The sequence below is a fragment of the Rhinolophus ferrumequinum genome, chromosome 2 (assembly GCF_004115265.2).
Source record: "Rhinolophus ferrumequinum isolate MPI-CBG mRhiFer1 chromosome 2, mRhiFer1_v1.p, whole genome shotgun sequence".
Lineage (NCBI taxonomy): Eukaryota > Metazoa > Chordata > Mammalia > Chiroptera > Rhinolophidae > Rhinolophus > Rhinolophus ferrumequinum.
Genome location: NC_046285.1, coordinates 44,751,794 through 44,772,943, shown reverse-complemented (window position 1 = coordinate 44,772,943; position 21,150 = coordinate 44,751,794). Strand labels below are relative to the sequence as shown.

The following is a 21,150-nucleotide window of genomic DNA, read 5'->3' as shown; positions in this document are numbered from 1 at the left end:
ACTCTCAGTCTGCTTGTGTCCTTTTCCTGTCCTTGCTCCTCTCAGACCCATCTCAACTCTGCTTCTCTATGCTTCTTACAATAGTCTTCCCCATCCCTACTCCATGTCAGGTGGCTCTCTAAAGCTTACTTCCTAAATGATTTTTTCTGAAGGTCGTGTAAAAAAGTACTATCAAAAGTGGCCTCTCACTTGCCTTGAACTTCTGCAGGATAGGACTTACTGTTGAGAGCAAATTAAATCAAGAATTGTTCATTATGAGTACGAAGCAGAAGTTGCAGCACATGTGAGACTATATTAACTACTACTTCATGACTATGTAACAGAGTAGACTCACTCCAGTTCTCGGCTTACTTCTCTTGTCCTGGCATAATTTAATAACACCTTCTTTTACTCTTAAAAGTTTCCTTGTTTTGAATGATAAACTATATGATCAATTTGGTCTTAATACCAAGACCAAATAGATTTATGGTCTTTTCCAAGACAATGAACAACAATAAAATTTAGATTAAAATTTAGGTCTCTTTCCTTAAATCAGTACCATTCCATTATACCAGCAAATGAGACTATCTAATAATTAAGTCCATTCTAAACATGTTCTATTTCTCAGCCCTGCTGCTTCTGAAATAGAACACTTGTGGTAGAAGTAGCTAAATTCAGTTCATTTGGGGAGAACGAGGAAGTACTTAGAAAAGCTGATGCCTTTATTATCCTCCATCTTACTCGAGTCTCAGAATCTTCCCCCATATTTCCTGGCAGGTTCTCCTCCTTTTCCCTTCCATTATTGAGTCACTGGAGGACAACAGTGTTGCCATTTTCCTTCTTTGGGTGAGGATATGCTATAGATGTGGTGCCTTGTTCTTCCAGTCTTGAAACAGAATAAGAAAACTAAGGACCAGGTTGGAAATTTCTATCCTAGAAATATGAGTCACTCTAATATATTAAAATTGTATTGACTTCACAGTACTCTGAGAACTGGATACAGAGTACTGCTGGAATTTAATATTATTCTGATGCTACCTGTAAGTTAGGTAACTATCTTCCCACATTATCCAAGTTTATTTTTTCATTTTTTTATAGGAAGAAATAAAAAGCCTTTAATTTATCCCAGAATTAATGGTACCGACTTCAAAGAATTCTTTTGGGTTTCCCCTCATTGCATCACAGTGGCAACATCAAAGCCAGTAAATTGAAGAGATTGGTCATCTCATCACAGCAGTTAGGATTTTCTGAGATGTTTAACTCTTCCTACCTATACCCTCTCATTGTTCTCTCTTCCCCCACCCACTTTCTTTCCTGATTCCTCCACATTCTTCGTTCATTTTCCATTCAGTCATTTTTGCAAGGTTGAACACATTTATTGAAAAGCCATTAGCATTGTAAGTTCGTCATCATTTGTATTTCATCTCTACTGCCCACGTTCCCCAGTATGAGATTCCAAGCTATGGGCTTAGTTTATATTTTTATTTACTTACTTTTTTTTTTTTAACTATAAACCACCACCTTTAGTGTGTTTGTGTGTGTGTGTTTTGTTTTTGTTGTTTTTTTTGAGTAATTTTTGTTTCACGTTCCTTGTGTCCTTATTTGTCTTAATGAGTATAAAATGTCCACTGCATTACTATCCAGTAGTAGATATACTTGACCCTTACTCTAATTTCCCCCCATAAAGCAGAATTTGGTGTAAAGTGGGTCTGTCTGGGTTTTGTTTGTAAAGTAACAGACAACTTTTTTAAAGGTGATCTTAGCCAGAATAGCTGGCAGCGTAAGTGGTTGTTTGCTCTTCCTTGAAATATCTTCTCTACACGTGGCTTCTTTCATGAATTAAAAAAAAAATTAATTGTGGTAAAGCACGCATAACATAAATTTAGCATCTTAGCCAATTCTTAAGTGTACAGTTTAGTAGTGTTAGGTACGTTCACATTGTTGTACGACCAATTTCCAGAATTCTTTTCATCTTGCAAAACTGAAACTCTATATATTAAACAACAGTTCCCTCTCTTCCCAGCTACTGGAAATCACTGCTTTACTTTCTGTTTCTATGAATTTGACTACTCGAGGAACCTCATATAAGTGGAATCACACATTCTTTGTCTTTTTATGACTGGCTTATTTCACTTAGCATAACGTCCTCAAGTTTCATTCATGTTCTAGCGTGTGTCAGAATTTCCTTACTTTTCAAGGTGGAATAATACTCCATCATATGTACATAGCACATTTTGTTCATCCATTCATCAATCTGTGGACACTTGGGTTGTTGCCATCTTTTAACAATTGTAAATAATGCTGCTGTGAACATGTGTGTATTTAGTAATGTTTTTAAAGGCAGTGTGTGGTGCAGAGGATTTTTTTTTTTTAACATTTTAGCAGCTTTATTGATTCACATACAATACAATTGGTTTATTAAAAATATACAATAAAATGATTTTTATATATTTGTAGGCTCATTCAATCATCATCACAATCAAATTTTGAACATTTACATCATTCCCCAAAGAAACCCATACCAGTTAGTATTCACTCCCTGTTTTTCCCCAAGCTTTAGGAACCCAGCAATTTTCTTCCTGACTCCAAAGGTTTGCCTATTCTGGATATTTCATATAAATGGAATTACGCAATATGTAGTATTTTATGATTAGCTTTTTTCACTGAGCGTAGGTTTCCAAAGTTCATCAATGTTGTAGTGTGTATCAGAACTTTATTCCTTTTAAGGGTGAACAATTTTCCATTTTCTGGATATAAGATAATTTTTACTGAATTCATCCATTAACATTTGGGTTGTTTCCATTTGGGGGCTGCTATGAACATTCATATACAAGTTATTAAATCACTGTATGTTGTCATATTTCTTGGGTGTGTACCTAGGAGTAAAATTGCTGGGTCAAATGATAATTCTTTGTTTAGCAATGTGAGGAACCGCCACAACAGGATTTTAAGAATTATTCTTCAGAGGAAGCAGAGTGGAACCAAGACCCCAAGATACCTTGAAAATAGAAGTTGAGGGTATAGCCCCTTTAACTCTTTTGCTCCCTGCCAACTGACATTGTAAGCCCTGCACTTATGCGCAAGCCCTGTGACTAGTACATAACCACTGGCTTCATTCATGAGGTTGTCTTCTGGTATGTGCTCCAAAAACAGTGTTATCTGGGGTTCCAGTGTGCTGAATGTTGAGGTCTCCTCCATCATCATTTGGCTCATAGTAAATGCATCCTTTATTGCTTACTCTTCTTATAGTGCCCCCTTCTGCCCCACACTGCCAAATCCAAGGATCCCAGGATATCGGCAGCGATGTCATCCTGCTCTGTAGTTCAGAGGAAGGCATTCCTCGACCAACTTACCTTTGGGAGAAGTTAGATAATACCCTCAAACTACCTCCAACAGCCACTCAGGGTATGTATGGTGTCACTTTACCCGTTTAATTAGTTATGGAAAATTATGATTCTAAGACTCACAATGTAACTTAATAGAATTTGAAAAATGACATACTGTGTTTGTAACTGCTGAAAAGGATGTCTGGATCATTTTATGTTTTCTGTTTTAAAGAGAATAAACCATTTTCTTTTATCTTCTTATTGCTGCCTTTATGAAATGTATCTTATCCAGTGGTAACTATACATGGAAATGCTGTTCCATTTTAGTGAAGATTTAAAATAGCTAAATGGTAGCTATTTTTATATTAACTGTAAAATAATTCATGACATTTATAACTAAAAATCCACTTCCTACTTGAGACACAACTGCGTATTTTGATATGAGAAACGTCAGCATGGTCATGAGAGGGTTAATCATCCTGTTTTCAGCCTCAAGTCTAATTAGAGGAGGAAGATGGGAAAGAGAACAGGAAAAGGCCCCAAATCATGGGAGATCCAGGAGTTGATCACACCAGACAGGTAAACATGGAGGAGGCATGTCTTATCATTGATGGTTTTCTACATGTAGATCCAGCTGTTTAAATTTGATGTTAAAGAGAACACCCTTGAAAAATTGGGGGAAATGCATGAAGCAAAATGAGAGGAAATTATATAATTATATATAAAATCTATTTCAAGAAAATAAAATTTAGCAGTCTCGAGTGTTGCATCATCTTCAATACAGATAATGTTCCTTGTAGCATTCTGAGGGCAGATTTACAAAACTTAAAGAGTTGGCAGTTAATGGAGAGGTCTAAAGCAACCTTAGTTATGCCTGATAAGTTTGAATCATATTGATGGTTTATGCCTATCATGGAAAAGGAAAGTCCTAAATTGTATGGTAAAGTTAGACATATTAAAGAACCAAGATCACCAACCTCTTACAGAGCTTATAAGTTTTCTTTAAGAATCCCACCAGAAGTATTAATGGACCTCCCATCACCTTTTAATTAACTTAGCTCAAATTTCGTTATTTTAAAAAGAGCTTCTTTCAGCATAACTTTTGGGTTATTCTAATACTGATTTCTGCAATACTGTTGTTCCCTACTGATTGCTCATTGCTACATGTCTCGGCCAAACTGTGGGCTAAATAGTATTTTTTGTGGACTAATTTGTTAATCTCACCATTGTAAGTGACATGTTTAAAATAGATTCAATTATTTATTTTATAACATTTTTTTGAAATATCGGGAATTACAAACATTTAAAAGTGATTGTTTGTAACTTGTGAAATACCTATAGAAAGAGCTTTCCATAACTTTATTTCTGAGTAAATATATATCTGTCAAATTTCTCAGTATCTTCTTTGCAACTTGAATATTCTTTGGCACTTTAGGTATAAAAGTGAATTTGAATGCAAAGATGAAAGTGTTTGTCTTTTATAATTCAAACTGGATCAGTTATTAGAATTACTTTAGATAACTTCATCTATTAATGTACATTAAATGAGTCTGATTTTTTATTTAAATTTTCCTCTTGATGGCTATACTAATAAAGATCTCAAAAATAGCACTTAATCCCAAAATAACTTAGAATTTTTCCAGAAGATTTACTTTACTAATATGTTTGCAATTGCTTAATATAAACTCAGGATGTGTTCTCTGAGAAAAGAATATTTAACACCAGAGGGGGAGTAACCCAGATATCTGATTAGTGATAGGGACACAATATTTGGGGATTGGCACTGTCCTTGTGTATAGGGGCTAGCTTAAAGGAGTCTTCTTCTGGCCCAGTCTGAGACAATTTGAACGTTAAAACAAATGCATACCCCATTGCATAAAATGAGAGCGCCTGAATCTCTACTTATGTACATAAATAAATTGGGAGGGGGGCAAAGCATTTTCTTATCGTGGATGCCTATTAATGTATGTAGAAGGAATAATGGAGTTAGGAAAATCATCACTGATGTCAAAATAGTGGACAAAAGTTTGATAAGGAACAAGATACGTACATAGTTCCAAAATATGTCCCCACAAATTACTGATTAATTACAAAGAAAAAATATTACAGTTGGCCCTTGAACAACAAGGGTTTGCATTGCATGGGTCCACTTATATGCAGATTTTTTTCTATAAATACCGTAAATATATTTTCTCTTCCTTATGAGTTTCTTAATAGCACTTTCTTTTCTCTAGTTTACTTTATTGTAAGAATACAATATAAAATACATATATAAAATGTGTGCTAATTGTTTATATTATTGGTAAGGCTTCTGGTCAACAGTAGGCTATTACTAGTTCAGTCTTTGGGGAGTCAAAAATTATATGAGGGTTCCGCCTGTGTGGAGGGTCGCACTCCTAACTCCTGCATCGTTGGAGGGTCAACTGTAACTGTATAGAGAGAAACCTGGTGGATACCACTTTAGCCAGGTGATCAAAATGAACATTACCAATGTCGTGACAAACTGGTATCCCATGCCTCCTAATGCTATTCCTGTCAAAAACACATAACCTGAATCCAATCATGAAGAAACATCAGGCAAATAAAGGGGAAGACAAAACTGTTCCAGACTGAAAGAGACTGAGGAGTTAAAACAAGTAAATGCAATGCAGAATCATGGATTGGAATCTGGACAAAGGACGAAATAGCTAAAAATGACATTATTGGGACACTTGATGAAATCTGAGTGTAAACTGTGGGTTACATAATACCGTTGTAGCAATGTTCAATTTCTTGACTTTGATGCTTGTGGTGTGATTATGTGAAGATTGTCTTTGTTCTTAGGGAATACTACATGCTTGATGGTTAAGAGGCACAGTGTCTTCAACCCACTCTTAAATGGTTCAGAAAAATATGTTTAGTGAGAATGTGACACACCTAATCGGGCAAAATATGAACAGTTGTCAAATCTGAATAGATGCTATGTGATATACAACAGTTCCTTGTGGTATTCTTGCAACTTTTCTGTAAGTTTAAAATTATATCAAAATAAAAGTTACCCAAAAGTTGTCTTCAAATAATTCATATGTGGATATTCAAGAGCTGAGTAAATTTAGAACCAGTATCCTGTGAGGTATACTTCATTTTCATACAGAGGAATAATAAAGTTGATTTGGTATTATCCTTTTGGTATATAATACTTTTTGAATTCTAAGATAATTCAAAAATATGGTGGAAACCATATTTAAGGTTATTATTTGAAGCGAAATATAGCACTTGGGTCTGTGCTTTTAAGGCCTGTACAACTGGCCCAGGTTCCATTAAGTGGAAGCATAATGCATGAGACAGTTCACCAGCCTCTACATCAGGGATTCTCAACAGGGGACAGTTTCATTTGGCAATGTCTGGAGACATTTTTCATTGTCACAGCTGGGAGGAGGGTGCTACTAGCAGCTAGTGGGTGGAGCTGAGGAATGCCGCTAAACTTAATTCTTTAATGCACAGGACAGCATCCATACCGAAGAATTATCCAGACCAAAATGTCAGTAAGTGAATTACCTTAGTAGATTTTTCAAACATTAAAACATCCTTCCATTTCTGGAATAAAGTCTGATTGTGGCTATTTTTAAATAAATCGCTCCATTCAGTATGGTAATATTTTAATGGAATTTTTGCATCTGTGATCATAAGTGGGAATGGCCTATGATTTTTCTGTCTTCTATTGTTCTTGGTTCAGTTTTAGTATCACATTATACAATGGCCTCAAAATGAGTTGGGCAAATTTTTCTCTTTTTCTATTTTCTGAAATAGTGTGAGAGAGATTACCTGATTATTTTGTAGAATCTGCCTTGCTGTTAATGTTTTGTTGGTAGATTTTTGACTACTGATTCAGTTTCTCTAATGGTGTAAGTTTATTTAGATTTCCTGTGTCTGTTTTTCTGGAAAGTGTCTGTTTTTGTCTAAGTTTATACATATTGGCATCAAGTTGTTTGAACTATTCTTTATATGAAAACAGAGGAGTGTATTTTAGAGTGCAGGTTCTGGAGTTAGAGGAGTTAGTGCAGGTTCTGGAGCTGGAATCCTGGCTCCAGGAATCACTGACTATGTGACTCTGTGCCTTAGTTTTCTTCTATGTAAAATGAAGACAATAATATTAGCTGCATTACAGTGTGGAATAAAGATTAAATGAAAACACATGGAAAATATTTAGAATATCTGGCATGTGTAAGCACTTAATAAATATTAGCATTTATACTATCATTAGTGGTATTCTCTTGTGAATTTTAAAACACTGTATTTATGTTCCCCTTTTCATTCCTACTTCTGTTTGTGCTTTTCTTATTTATTTCTTATTTATTTATTTATTCATTTATTTATTTTATCAATCTGGCTGAACGAAGGTTTTGATTTTATCTTCTTGTATACTTGTATTAATTTCTGTCCTTTATTTATTCATTCATCAAATATGTGTTGGGCCCTACCATGTTCCAGACAGTGTTCTAGGTGCTGGAGATACATCAGTGAACAGAACAGAAATCCTTTCCTGTGAGCTCATGTGCTAGTGGATGGAGATTGAACATAATCAGCAAATTGCAGAGGTTGTCACAAAGTGATGAGTTCTGTAGGGAAAAGATAGATCAGGGTAAAATGGATTCGTTGGGGCATGAGGAGATGCAGTTTTGAGAAAGTTGCTTAGGGTAAGCCTCACTGAGAGAATGATATTCTAGAAATGCTTTAAAGACGATGAAGGAGTGAGCCGTGTGGATATGGAGCTGGAGAGCATTCTAGGCAGCGGGAACAGCCACATGAAGGCCTGAGGCACGGATGTGCCTGGTGTTTGTGATGAGCAACAAAGATGCCAGTGTGTTTGGAGTGGAGTGAGCAAGGCAGGGAATAATAAGAGCCATTATGTCAGTGATAGGTCCTGGGATGGATATATACGGATGGATGGGTGGATGGATGATGATAGATAGATAGATAGATAGATAGATAGATAGATAGATAGATAGATAGATGGATAGGTAGATGGATGGATAGACAGATAGTTAGATAGATAGATGAGATAGCAAGGCAGAGAATAGTAAGAGTCATTATGTCATTGATAGGTACTAGGATAGATATATACGGATGGATGGATGGATGGATAGATGATAGATAATTGAATTGTATTATTCAAATATTCTATGTCTTTACCGATATTTTATCTGTTTCAGCTATTATTTTATGAGAAAAGTGTTTAAAAATCACACAGTAGTATTGTGGATTTGTTGATTTGTTCTTGCAATTACACCATTACTCTATATACTGTCTTGAGCCTATGTCATTAGGTGCTTACACGGTGTTATATCTCACTGATTCTCTATGTTTAATACGCATTTTTGCCTTATTTTACCTGTGATTAAAATCCCTATTATGGCTTTTTTTGGTTAATTCTTTCTGGTATGTTTCTATTTTATGGTTCATATACTTTCAGGTTTCCATGCTTTATGCTTGAGATTTATCTCCTATAAACATCGTATGTCGGGATTTAGTTTGGTTTTAGTCTGCAACCTGAGAGCCTTTGTCCTTTGATGATTAAATCCATTTATATTAATGGTGATTATGGATATATTTAGATGAATTTCTAATTTTTTATGTTTTCTATTTACCCTCCCTGAGACCTTCTGATTATTTCAGTACTTCTTTATAAATTATGCATTTTTTCCTTCATGGTTCTTAAGAAATCTTTTGTTGTCCTCATCCTTTCATAATTTAATAATATAGTGGAGTGAGATGGTTAACTCTCCTGCTTGCTTGAGAACTCTATGCAGAACTTTGTATGGAGGTCATAAATGGAGCAGGAGAGTGTCTTAAACATTGCTGTAGCCCAGCACGCTCATGTTACAAAGGGGAAGACTGATGCCTAGAGAGGACAGGTACCAGGTTTGCCCAAAGTCTGCTGATGGAAAGCACTCCCCTTCCTCTGCAGTGCCTGGCAACCTCAGGGGTCTCTATTGTCCTTCTGGAACTTTCTCTGCCTTTTCCATTCCCAGTAAGAGTGTTTCTCTCAGGGAGTAAAAAAGTTGTCACCCACTTGACTTGCTGAATAAACAGGCGCTTATTTTCTCTTAATCAAGATGTTATTCTGACTGAAGACAAGTTTTTTCCCTTTCTTTTTGTGCTCTAACGGAAAGAAGCAAGACCCATGCAATGTACTTCCTCTTATTTAAAAAATTACTACCAGCGATGATCACAACTATACTCATTAGCTTATATATTTATCCATTCTTTAAATATGTGTGTGTGTGTGTATACACAACTTGTTCTGTGTATATACACTCAGGATAGTGTGTTGAGGAGTGTAGAGAAATATAAATGTAAAGAGACATATCTCCGTTCTAGAGCTCACTGTCTAATGGAGGAGACAGATATAACAAGATAATTATAGTACTACATGCTTCATGCTATAAAAATGTGTATAATGCTATAAAATTAAAAATATAGAAGTTTTAATTTTCCCTGAAGAGTCTAGGAAGAAGTTTATATGGAAAGAGATTCCTGAGCAGAAAAGTATCTTAATGACTGAGCAGAAATTTAAAGGGGGTATTATCAATTGAGGGAACCATGCGTGCAAAATCTTGCAAGTGTAAAAGTTTAGCATTCTAAAGTGAGAAAATCTGTGAAGATGACATTGAGATTCGTGGAGGTTTGGCCAGAAAGGAGGTTGGCAGGTTCAGGTCCATATTGTAAAAAGCATTGTATAACAAGAAAGGAGTTTGGATGTTACCTTTGAGACTATGGGTATTCACTGGACTTTATAAAGCTAGAGAAGATATCCAGACTTGCATTTTAGAAACAGCCTTACCAATCAGGGTGAGAAATTGGCAGTCAGGTCACCGATGGTGGGCTTTGATAACAGCTCCATTAAGGAAAGAAGAGGGCCTGAAGTAAGGCTCTACTGATGGGGATGGAGAAAGGACAAGGGACAGGGTGGAATTCAAGAGAGATTGAAAACAAAAATCAACCAAGACATGGGGCTTGGTTAGATGTTGGGACTCAGAGAAACGTGAAAGTTAACTTCGATTTCTGTCTTAGGCCATTGACTGAACAATAACTATTAACTCAGAGAAGAAATAACTTAGAGGTTTGCTTAAGGAAGATAGTGAGTTAGTGGTCCTTTGGGACCTCTAGATGGGGACTGAAATAATGATAATTGGAACAGGTAACGTTTCTTGAGTACTAAGGGCCATTCTCCTTTGAGAATTAAAACTTAACAATCAACATAGAGACATATGATTCGAAAGAATCCATGCATGTCAAGTGAAAAACAAGAGCACTCACAGTCGACATTTCTGGGAACCCGGACAGAAGTATGTAAGAAAGAAGCAGTCATGATCTGATCTAATGAGTTAGTCTTGCTTGTAGCTGTTGCCATGTGCTGTGGTTTATACTATGTTTATATACTATGTTTACATACATAGTATACATAGTATATTTTATACAAATGCCATGAGTGGTATTCCAAGAAATAACAAATTGTGGAAGCAAAATAAGTTCTTAGCTTGACAATTTTGATGTGTGATTCTATGTAATGTTGTTAATACCAGGGGATCCAAATATTACATTATTCAAATATTACCCAGTAATATTAATGGGTGTTTTCCAGTGTTTAAACATTTGCTATAGACTTCAGTTCTTTTAAAAGCAGAAATGCAAAGAGAAGAAGATGGGAATGTTGCTGTGGAATACACTGACATAAATCAGGAATGGATGTGAAATCTGAATTGGCAAAAGCAGTATCTATTTCTGTAAAACCAGAATCAGGGCAAATAGACAAAATATTTTCATTAAATAAAGGAAATGAACTATTATTAAGCAGCATGTATCCTAACATCTGCCTTGAAGGTGCTTTGGACATTCCCTTAATCGGTATAGGTTCTCTCCCTGTCTTCTCCATCTATGTCTTCATTCAACCAAAACCAACACAAAAATAAAATTTTCTGCGTCTGGAAAATTGGAAATGAAACAAAGGTCAGTACTGTTGGATAGAGTACTTAATGCTGTATAGTGTTTAAATATTTTCTTTTAGAATGACAGTTTAAATATTAAACATTTGTCATACTGTCTTTGAATTTTTAAATAGATTTTAATTTGGCATTTTTTGGTTTATTCCCTTTTTTTTTACTATGTTTTTAGTATCAAATGTTGATATTAGATTGCGATTAGTTTTTACGTATGGAAATACACACAATTTTGACATATTGGTTCAAATAACAATAATTCATGCATTCATTATGATTGTTGCTACAGAATACTTCTGAAACTTTTATGTAAGAAATTATTATTATGGGCACTCATTATTTAAAAATACATAAATCATATAAAATGTAGAATAATGTATGATATAGGAATTCCTGTTTCTCAGCTTCAAATCCTGAGTATTAATATCTATAGTGATTTTGGACACATTCAGTATTTTCCCAATTTTTTGACTTATGTTTCTTATGATTAAATATATGTATATATATATATCAATTTCCCAAGCAATACCAGGAAGAAATGTCCGCAGGGGAGCATTACCAGGCAGCTTGTTACATGCATTGTCTAATTTAGTTCTCATAGTGACCTATGATGTGGAGGCACGTTGGTAGCTCCATGTCACACACGAAGAAACTAAAAACAAGTGAAGGAGAGGTAACACATTCAAGAGTACATAGTAGGTAGGTGGTAGGGCAGATTGCAGCCCAGCCTGTCTAAGTCTAGAAAAAATCTGCAGGTGGTTCGGGAACCAAAGAGGGAGGCCGGAAGTGGAAATGTGCCCATACTTATTTCTTGCTAGTTTTAAAGGGCATCTTAGTCCACGTGCATAGCTTGTGTGGGCTATAGTGTTGCTGCAGGTGAAAACAGAGTGGAGTGTGATGCCATTTGTGCTTTCAAATATAATTCCGCACTGTCGGACTTTCCCTATTCTCTAAAAGAAAGACGATCAGAAGAACATTTATTTTCTAACTTCATTTCAACAAATTATTTCTGTGCCAGAGCAGGCCAAGGGAAGCAACAGATTGAGAAAATAGCCTATCTCGTGCTTGTGTCTAGAAACAGTCTGGTGCTTGCTGAAGAGGTGCTCTCGTCTCCGTTCTGCCTCGACTACAGAAGCAGCCCTGTCCTGCTTCTGGATAATCCTCTTACCTATGTGTCCGTCTCATTCCCTGATGATGTTCTGAGTTAGCTTAGGCATCGTGTGTCTAATACTTTCTAACATCAGTCGGCTGGTGGTGTTTGTGTCTGTAGAGACAAAGGGAAGAACAGTGACTTCACCTTTTAAAAATAACTTCTTAAAGCAAGAATTATAAAGTTTACCTTTTTCTACGGTGCCAGAATGCTGCTTATATCAGCCATTTAAAATTTCCCGAATTATCTCTGTGGAAATGTTAACAGAAGTACTGGTTTGGTGTGAGCTGATGAAATGTCTACAATTTCAGGGCTTAGGAAAACAACACAGTGTGGGGGGGCGTGGGGTTAGTTGCCCAGAGTATGGTTTTCTTGCCTGATGACATGGTCCTGTATTTAAGATGGAGTTAGGCAGACGGCTTAGTTTACTACTAACAGCATTGGAACGTTGGATGGTTAGGAAATCTCCTACAGATGCACTCCATAGAATATCATGCTTTTAAATGTGTGGTGATCAGTAGCTTTTGACATGGACAGATATGATTTTATAGATTGCTGCTATTTGTGTACTGTGTCATCTTGGACAAATTGCATAGCTTCTCTGAGAATATAAAACCTAAGATTCTGAAGATTAAATGAGACATGCAAAGCTCTTAGTACAGTGCGTGTGGTACACGATGGGCACTAAAGAGAAGGGAACTCCTTTATCTGTTGAGCACCTTTCTGTGTGCTACGTGATTTCTGAGGATGGTGATGCAAAGAGCAAGACAAATTCAGCCCCTTATCTTAATGAGACAAGTAGGCAAGCGGTCACAATGAATGGGCTAAGTGCCAGCACTAGAGAATATAGGTGGGGGGCACGGAGGAGGGGCATTTGGTGAGGGTCTGGGAAATCAGACAGAACACAGAGGAGGAGAAAACAGCTTCCCTCTAGACTGGCCCAAGTATCTGAGTGAATTCACTGAAAGCTCTTACATATTGGCAGCCCTCAGAGTTTGTTTCCCTTTTTCTTCCTAGTCTTATTTTTTTTTCAATTTTTCAATTACAGTTGACATACAATATTATATTAATTTCAGGTGTACAACATAATGATTAGACATTTATATAACTTGCAAGTTCATAACCTCAGTAAGTGTGGTGCCCACTGGTTTGTTTGTCTTTAAGGAAAAGGAAGTGTACACAAGTGCCAAGCAAGTATATAGACCTGAGTGTGTGCAGTACAATCCAAATGTCCAAATTCATCAAGCATCATGTTCTGGATAAGTAAGTTATCCATATAATATGGGTTTGACCCTTTAAATGCTCCCATTGAAAAACAAAAATAAATGAAAAGCAAATAACAAATCTCCTTTCCCTGGCCTATATACTCGGTATTGAGGTGAATTCCAGTGTGGGACGATTCAGTCATTAACACTACCCACTGCATTGTGTCAGAAAGGCAGAGAGCGAGCCCTGAGTGTGGAGGGCTTTCAGAGTTTGCTCCTCATGAGATGCCCCTCCTGTGTGCTCCCCACGCCCTGTATTCTCTAGTTTGGGCGTTTAGCTCATTGATTGTGATTGCTTGCCTAGATTTCTCATTAACATAAGAGATTGGGTTTGTCTTGTTCGTGGTGTATCAGAAATCAGAAATCACCCTCAGAAATCGTCCTCAGAAATCACCCAGCACACAGAAAGGTGCTCAATAAATACTTACTTGTTAGGTGTGTGAACAAATGCATGCGTGCTGTGGTCAGGTCTGCTTCTGCTGCCTGCTCCGCTTCTCTGCTCTGCCTTTGACCCAAATAGACATGGAGGTTGCCAGCAGAAACAAGATAACTAACTCTTAGTTCCCTGTAAAAATGAGCCAGCCCAGAGTGGCAGTGGCTCCAGGTGCTGCTGTAGGGAGTATGTGGATTTTGTGCCAGAAATGTGCCATTAGCAGCCACTTCCACTTCTTCCTAGATTTCCAGCTGTTGTTTTGAGTGGATTGAGATGACTAAGTGCATTACATTGTGCCTAAGGGAGGCAGAGAAGCCTAGAGCTTAGGTGTCAGACAACCCTCCATCCAATTCCATTTCCTCGTGACTAGCTGTGTAATCTTCTTAGTCATCTAAAGCCTCAGTCTCCTTATGTGTTCAATGGGATTAATAATAATAATGCCTCATAGAGGCACTGTAAGGATTGAGATAATACATATAAAAGCTTAGCCGATGCTTGGCACATAGTAATATCTGTTAACTTTAATTTTTATTACTGAAAGTCATTTACATTTTATTTATAAGGAGTAAAACTATGCTAATGTTGATAAATTACTAAAATGTGACCTCCTGAAACATTTCTTGGTAATATCACGTGGTGGCCTTGAAACTGCACTGCTCAGATCTCCTGCTGTGGGGAACGTAACTGACTGCCGGCCAGGACTGCTTCCTCAAAGATACACTTGTGTGTCACGTCCAGGCCAGGTTTCTTCTCCTGGACAACTCCCAGCCAGCGATTGGGCACAGTGGGGCTACTCATGCAGGCCTGTTCCTGCAAGGGGTGGGACTCCCTTAACAGGTGACTTTGGCTCTAGGACTCCCCATCAACCTAGCGGAAACTTCCATAACACTGTGCTGCAGTCTGAGACACTCCCTCCCCCACACCCCTCCTTTCTTCCCTCTCTCCTTCACAGGGGCCAGACTGCATTTCATTCTGAGTCTCTCCCTGCCTGCTCCCGCTCCCTCTTCATTTCCTTTACTGGCAAACCCTCTGATAAATGTCTTTCTTGTCTTGGCATCTGCTTCTTGGAGGATCTGGACTTAGACAGTTACAACAGTTGTTGAAAGGAGTAACAATCTATGCCTTTGGGTACAGAATAGATTTGTTTATTCCATAAATATTTATTGAATGTCTACCACATGTGAAGTGTAATGCTATGCCCTAGTGACAGACTGATGGACAATCCTCATTATTTGGTACCTGTGTTTGAAGACTGTCCCCCTGTGTTAGGTATCTACTTCTACATCATTAAGCTAACCAAACTTAGCTTAAAACACTGACCATTTATTATCTCATAGTTTCTGTGGGTCAGGAATTCAGGAATATCTTAGCTGGATGGTTCTTTCTTTTTTTTTTTTTTAAATCATTGTTGAGAGAGTGGATATTTTTTCTATCAAGTATGAAGTGATCATTACTGTAATGAGTTTAACTTCATTTTTTTTTTATTATTGCATTTCTTCCAAATTAAAATTTGGTGTTACTGATTGGAAATTCTCTAAGATAGGCATGAACCACTGTTTCCTCAGGGAAGGCTACTCACTTGTGCCTCCTTACGGTGATTTGCAGATTAAGTTGTAAGGTTGTCTTTATTTTCAGGACAGTTCTCTAGAGCTCCAGGACTTTAACATGATATTGTGATTCGAGTCTTTAAAATTCATGAACAAAAACAACAACAACAAAAAACAAACAAACAAAAATCTCTGCAAAGAAAGCTATTGATACCTCTTTATTGTTTATCTATTTTTTATAGCCTTCTGCTGAGTTCTTTGGTTTTCTTATTTTTTTTCTTTCTCTAAATCCTAACTTGATTATTCCTTTTCTGACAGACCAGGTCCAAGGAACAGTCACCATCCGGAATATCAGCGCTCTGTCTTCCGGTTTGTACCAGTGTGTGGCTTCTAATGCCATTGGTACCAGCACCTGTCTTTTAGATCTCCAGGTTATTTCACGTAAGTATATAAAATTCTGATGTCCACTCTGAGTTTGAAACACCAAGATCTCTGCTAAACTGGAGAATGAAGAGTTCTGCTTACTTTTTTTTTTTAGATTGCTTGAAGATTAAATAGAATTTCTTTTGGTTTTAATCATTATTGAAGATACTTTGTAAGTGTATTACGTATACTTTCCAGCCTCAGCCATATGGCATCTTCTTTATGACAAAACGTTTTCCTCCTTAGGGTCATTAGAATCAAATCAATTATGATTGCACAGTGCTTTAGACATTATAAAATGTGTAATGACCCATGGCCATGGCCAGGGCAAGACCTTCTTGTATTTTCTCCAAATCCCTTATACGAGTATCTGCTTAATTGTTGGGTGCCCTGAGCATAAATAAGCAGTGTAGAACTTTTCTCTTTATTTGAGAACTCCGAGTTATCTGAACTCTAGTTGCAAAAGGAGTGATCTGGCTGGGATGAGGTGATAAGTTATCCTGCTGGTTGCTGGGTTCATTAGGGGGAGAGCAGGTAAGTTAGACAGGTACCGTCTTTTTCCTGCTCTGCGCTGGGTGTGGTTCTCCTGAAGCTGTGAATCGTAACTATTATTCACTAAATGAATGTGAGCCAGCTCTGTGTTAGTCTTAGTCACTGGGGATACAGAAAGTTAAGGGAAATTTAACTTTATATGGGTGCCATACTTTAGGCAATTTTGTACATTTTAAGAAGATTCTTTAGTAAATTTATGTTTATAAAGTTGCAAGGGTATATATTGCTTCTCCCTTTTTACTTTTTTTGTTCTTTAAATATACCTTAAATATATTTTGCAGCCCAGCCCAGGAGCATTGGACTAATAGCTGGAGCCATTGGCACTGGTGCAGTTATTGTCATTTTTTGCATTGCACTAATTTTAGGGGCATTCTTTTACTGGAGAAGCAAAAATAAAGAGGAGGAGGAAGAAGAAATTCCTAATGAAATAAGGTGTGTATGTCAGACAATTTTTTTAGTATATGTGCTGCCGAAGCGAGCACGTATGTCAGATAATTTGTCTGCTTAGCCAATATTTGTCTCTCAATTAATTTGGGCAACTAAGATTTTTTGGTTAATCTTATGATTGTCATGGCCAAGCTAGTTAAAATAACTAAATGATATTTTCTTGTATGTCATATCACTTTCCTTCATGGTACTAGTCTGCTTTCTTTACTGGATCATGGCAGAGGAGGAGTAGGAGGACACAAGTGAAAAATGTTCCGTTTCCCTCCCATCTCTCTAGAGTAAGTGGGGTGAGGTGGCAGCCACAGTAGAAAGGTTAGATTCAAACATGTGTTTAACATTAACACATATAATAGATGAGGACATAAAGCAGGAAGGAATACCAGAAGAGCATACCAATACCTGTCCACAGATCGGCCAAAGCAGTATGGCTTGGTGTGAAAGACAGTTCTGTCAAGAATAAGAACAGCCTAAGAAAACAGTGTCAAAATGATCGTTAAAGAAAATGACTTTTGGCATATTGTGGAGATACGGGGGTTCAGGCTCAGTCTCAGATTGCATTATGTTATATATCCTTATGGAAAATACTTTAATGACTCCAGTCTACTTAGCATGACATACACAGCCCTTCAGGATCTGACCCTCACCTGCTTCCCTGATCTTATGTCTCACCACTTCCCTGATCACTTCATGTTCCAGCCTATTCTTTATTCTCTCATGCCTCAGGGCCTTTGTTCAAGTTTCTGCCCTCTTCCTAGACAATGCTCCTTCCCTTTTATCCATCTCTTCAGTGGATTACTTGATCTGATTCAAGATTAATCCAGGCATCACCTCCTCATATAAGTTGACTTTAGCTCCTTGTCCAGCCTTTCAGACTTGCAAATGATCTCGCATTTGTCACCCCCATTTGACCATAATGCTTCTTGGGTATAGGAGCTATGTCTTTTCTACATAAAACATTTAGTAGAATGCTTGGTTCTCAATAAATGTTAATTACATCTTAAATTAATGACTTCTCTTAGCCTCTTATAATTCTTAAGGGTTTGGACTGTATGCAGGAACAGATTTCATCTCAGCATAAGAGTACTGCGGAAAACCTCTTTCAGCCTACCACAAAGATTTCTCTAACCCCAAAGGGCAATGAGGCAAACTCTAGCCATGTCTTGAAGTTACCCACACACATAGCTTGGTTTCCTGTCTATTTTACAGCAACTAGCTCAGTGGATTTCTTCATGGATTAGTTTCCTATTTAGAGCAAAATGTTATATTGGAAGACACAGTCTTTGAGAGATTTGAAATGACCTTTTCTACGCTTAGAGACTGAGAAGTGAGGAAAGTTTTCATGAGCATTCTCTCAAAGGGAATGAATGTCAAAGCCAAGGCCACCAGACTGTTGTTTGCTGTCATGTTAGTGTGGTCTTTCCTGAGGATTTGTATTTCACAGACATATTAGCCTTAACATAGAAGAAACAGTCTTGGGCAGGAGGGTAGGTGTGAACCTCAAGTAAAACCTAATGACAACTTTATTTTGTTCCTTTTCAGAGAGGACGATCTTCCACCTAAATGTTCCTCTTCTGCCAAAGCATTTCACACCGAGATATCCTCCTCAGAGAACAACACATTGACCTCTTCCAACACGTACAACAGTCGATACTGGAACAACAATCCAAAAGTGCATAGAAATACGGAGTCATTCAACCACTTCGGTGACTTGCGCCAGTCTTTCTCCCTGCACTCAGGCAATGCCAATATACCATCCATCTATACTAACGGGAGCCATCTGGTCCCAGCTCCACATAAGACTCTGGTCGTGACAGCCAACAGAGGGTCATCACCGCCGGTCATGTCCAGGAGCAATGGCTCCGTCAGCAGGAAGCCTAGGCCTCAGAACACACACTCCTACACCATCAGCCAAGCCACCCTGGAGCGAATTGGCGCCATCCCTGTCATGGTGCCGGCCCAGAGCCGGGCCGGGTCCCTCGTATAGGACGTGAGTGGATAGTGTGTTCAGAAAAGAATTAGTGGAATGCCCCATACAAGGGGGAGGGTGTGGTGGGCAAGTGCGGGGAAAGAAACACTTTCCTTATAATGATACTAGTAAAAAGCACAAAGAAGAAGGCAAATGGTGTTACCTGGCCACTAAGATTTGTGAAAAGAACTGGAATGTTCTGTCATGAAGACTTGTTTCCCCACCACACATGTCCCGGGATTCTATTCAATAAGCTGGATCTCAAAGATGTGCCAAGCCAAGGAAAAAGATACACGAGCAGAACAGCACTTAAAACTGAAACTGCAGTCCAGATGGGTTTGTTCTTTAATTCATGCCTAACTTAATAGTTTTTCAGGAGACTAAAGTGCCAGATGGAGTTTAAATAATGCAATTATTTTAAAAGATAGGTGTCTTTAGAAATGTAATGAACAACCCTGGGATATCTTCTGCCTCTCCTGAGCATTCCTTCTTTCTGTACAGGGCTAATGGCATGAATGGTAAACACTGGTCCCAAAAGGGCTGGCTCTTGTATCATAGAATCAAAAGATTTTACACAAACAAAATTCAGTAAGAAATGGGGGGAAAACAAATGCAATTCTTTGAAAAGCCCCTTCATGTTTATTTATTTATCTCTTCCTGAACCATGAATTTCCTACTTGGAATATTGCTATATTGACAGATTCTCGCCCGTCTGTGTTTTTCCAAGGTCTGCTACAGGTCCATGAGAATTACTGTTGATTACTTCCTGGAAAAGTATTTTTTTAAAAAGAACACTACTTTTTTTTTTTTTTTTTTTTAAATACATGAGAGGCATTGGTCTAGGAAGGAAAACTGTTGTCATCACCACATTCAGTGATTGTGTTTATCGAGCCCGGCAGGAGGCCCAGCAGGAAAGAGAGAGGTTGTATGGGCAGCACAGGAGCAGGGAGGCAGGTGTGGGGCCGAGCATCCTGGCAGCCTCTTCGCAGGGCTGTCCAGGTCTCTCTTGCTATCACACTGGGTTACTCTTAATGAGGGCAGCACCTGATGCCCTTTGTACCAAGTGAGACAACTTTCTCCTTGTTTGACAAGTAGAGGTTAGTAGGTTGTTACAGGGAGGGCAGGAGTTCTTTTCTTTTTCCAAAATAATTATTTTTGTGAAAGAGATGAAACTAAGACTAAAAGGATGTCTTCAGATATGCTTCTGGGAGGGTCTGCCCTATATTTGTCAGAGCTCAGGGTTGCAATTTTGCCCAAATGTATTTGACACCGCTGTAAAGATAACTCCTTGTGTGATTAGTTACGTGGTGTGGCAGGACTTGGAGTCCACCAGATAATTTACAAACTCCCGATTCTTTTTTGTGCTGTGTAGATCTGGCCATACTTGTATTGGTGACTATCTCGCCTTAATTACACTTTAAGCAGCACACAAATGATTTACTTCCAAACTTTTTTCTTAATTATTTATGGTACTGACCCCGTGATTCAGTGAGAGCATCTTTTCTTTTCCCGATGTGGTCTCTTGCTCCCTTTTCCCACTATGCTTTTTTGCCCTTTTTTCCTGCAAGGATAGTCATCAGAGGGAGTAGCCTCCTGATTTTCAGACTTATTTGAATAAATGGAAACCAACAGCTGCTGCATACACTATTTTTCCAAGAGGGCTAAGCTCAGAACCTAACCATTCCAATATTGATGAAAAGCTGAATTTACTTTAGCATGAGTTATTTTTTCCATTTGATGGTTCTTGGCTTTGTAAACATTTAAGTAAACGAATGTCTATACTTTTTAATAAAAGTGAAAATACCATGACACAGAGAAGATGCAACTTTCCTATGTTGTTAGAAAGCATTTATCTTGCATTTCTTTATTCTTTCTAATTATCTAAAATTTAATAAAACTTTATTCATATAAAAACAAGTTGTCATTAATTATAATACCAACAAATATATGATTTAACATTCACCTTAATGTTATAAGCATTTTCCATTCTGTTAAGTAGTATTCATAATCACTTTGAGTACATATTCCAAAAATTAATTAACTCTTTTCTAATTGTTAGAAATTTAAGTCGAGTCCAATTTTC

At 37.6% G+C, this 21,150-nt stretch overlaps 1 protein-coding gene across 5 annotated transcripts in view; it reads left to right on the top strand.

Moving 5' to 3' along the window:
- IGSF11 (immunoglobulin superfamily member 11) overlaps positions 1 to 20,942 on the top strand; it is a 119,866-nt gene extending 98,924 nt beyond the window's left edge. For 4 of the 5 annotated variants that reach the window (XM_033134838.1, XM_033134869.1, XM_033134848.1 and 1 more), the window contains exons 4-7: positions 3,229 to 3,384; positions 15,998 to 16,120; positions 16,936 to 17,086; positions 18,641 to 19,471. In XM_033134838.1, coding sequence (XP_032990729.1) covers positions 3,229 to 3,384; positions 15,998 to 16,120; positions 16,936 to 17,086; positions 18,641 to 19,085 — 875 coding nt within the window. In that variant the 3' untranslated portion in view covers positions 19,086 to 19,471. Of the gene's footprint in view, positions 1 to 3,228; positions 3,385 to 15,997; positions 16,121 to 16,935; positions 17,087 to 18,640 lie in introns of all 5 variants that reach the window. The other variant, XM_033134863.1, reaches the window with a different exon arrangement.
- The last annotated feature ends 208 nt before the right edge of the window (positions 20,943 to 21,150 follow it).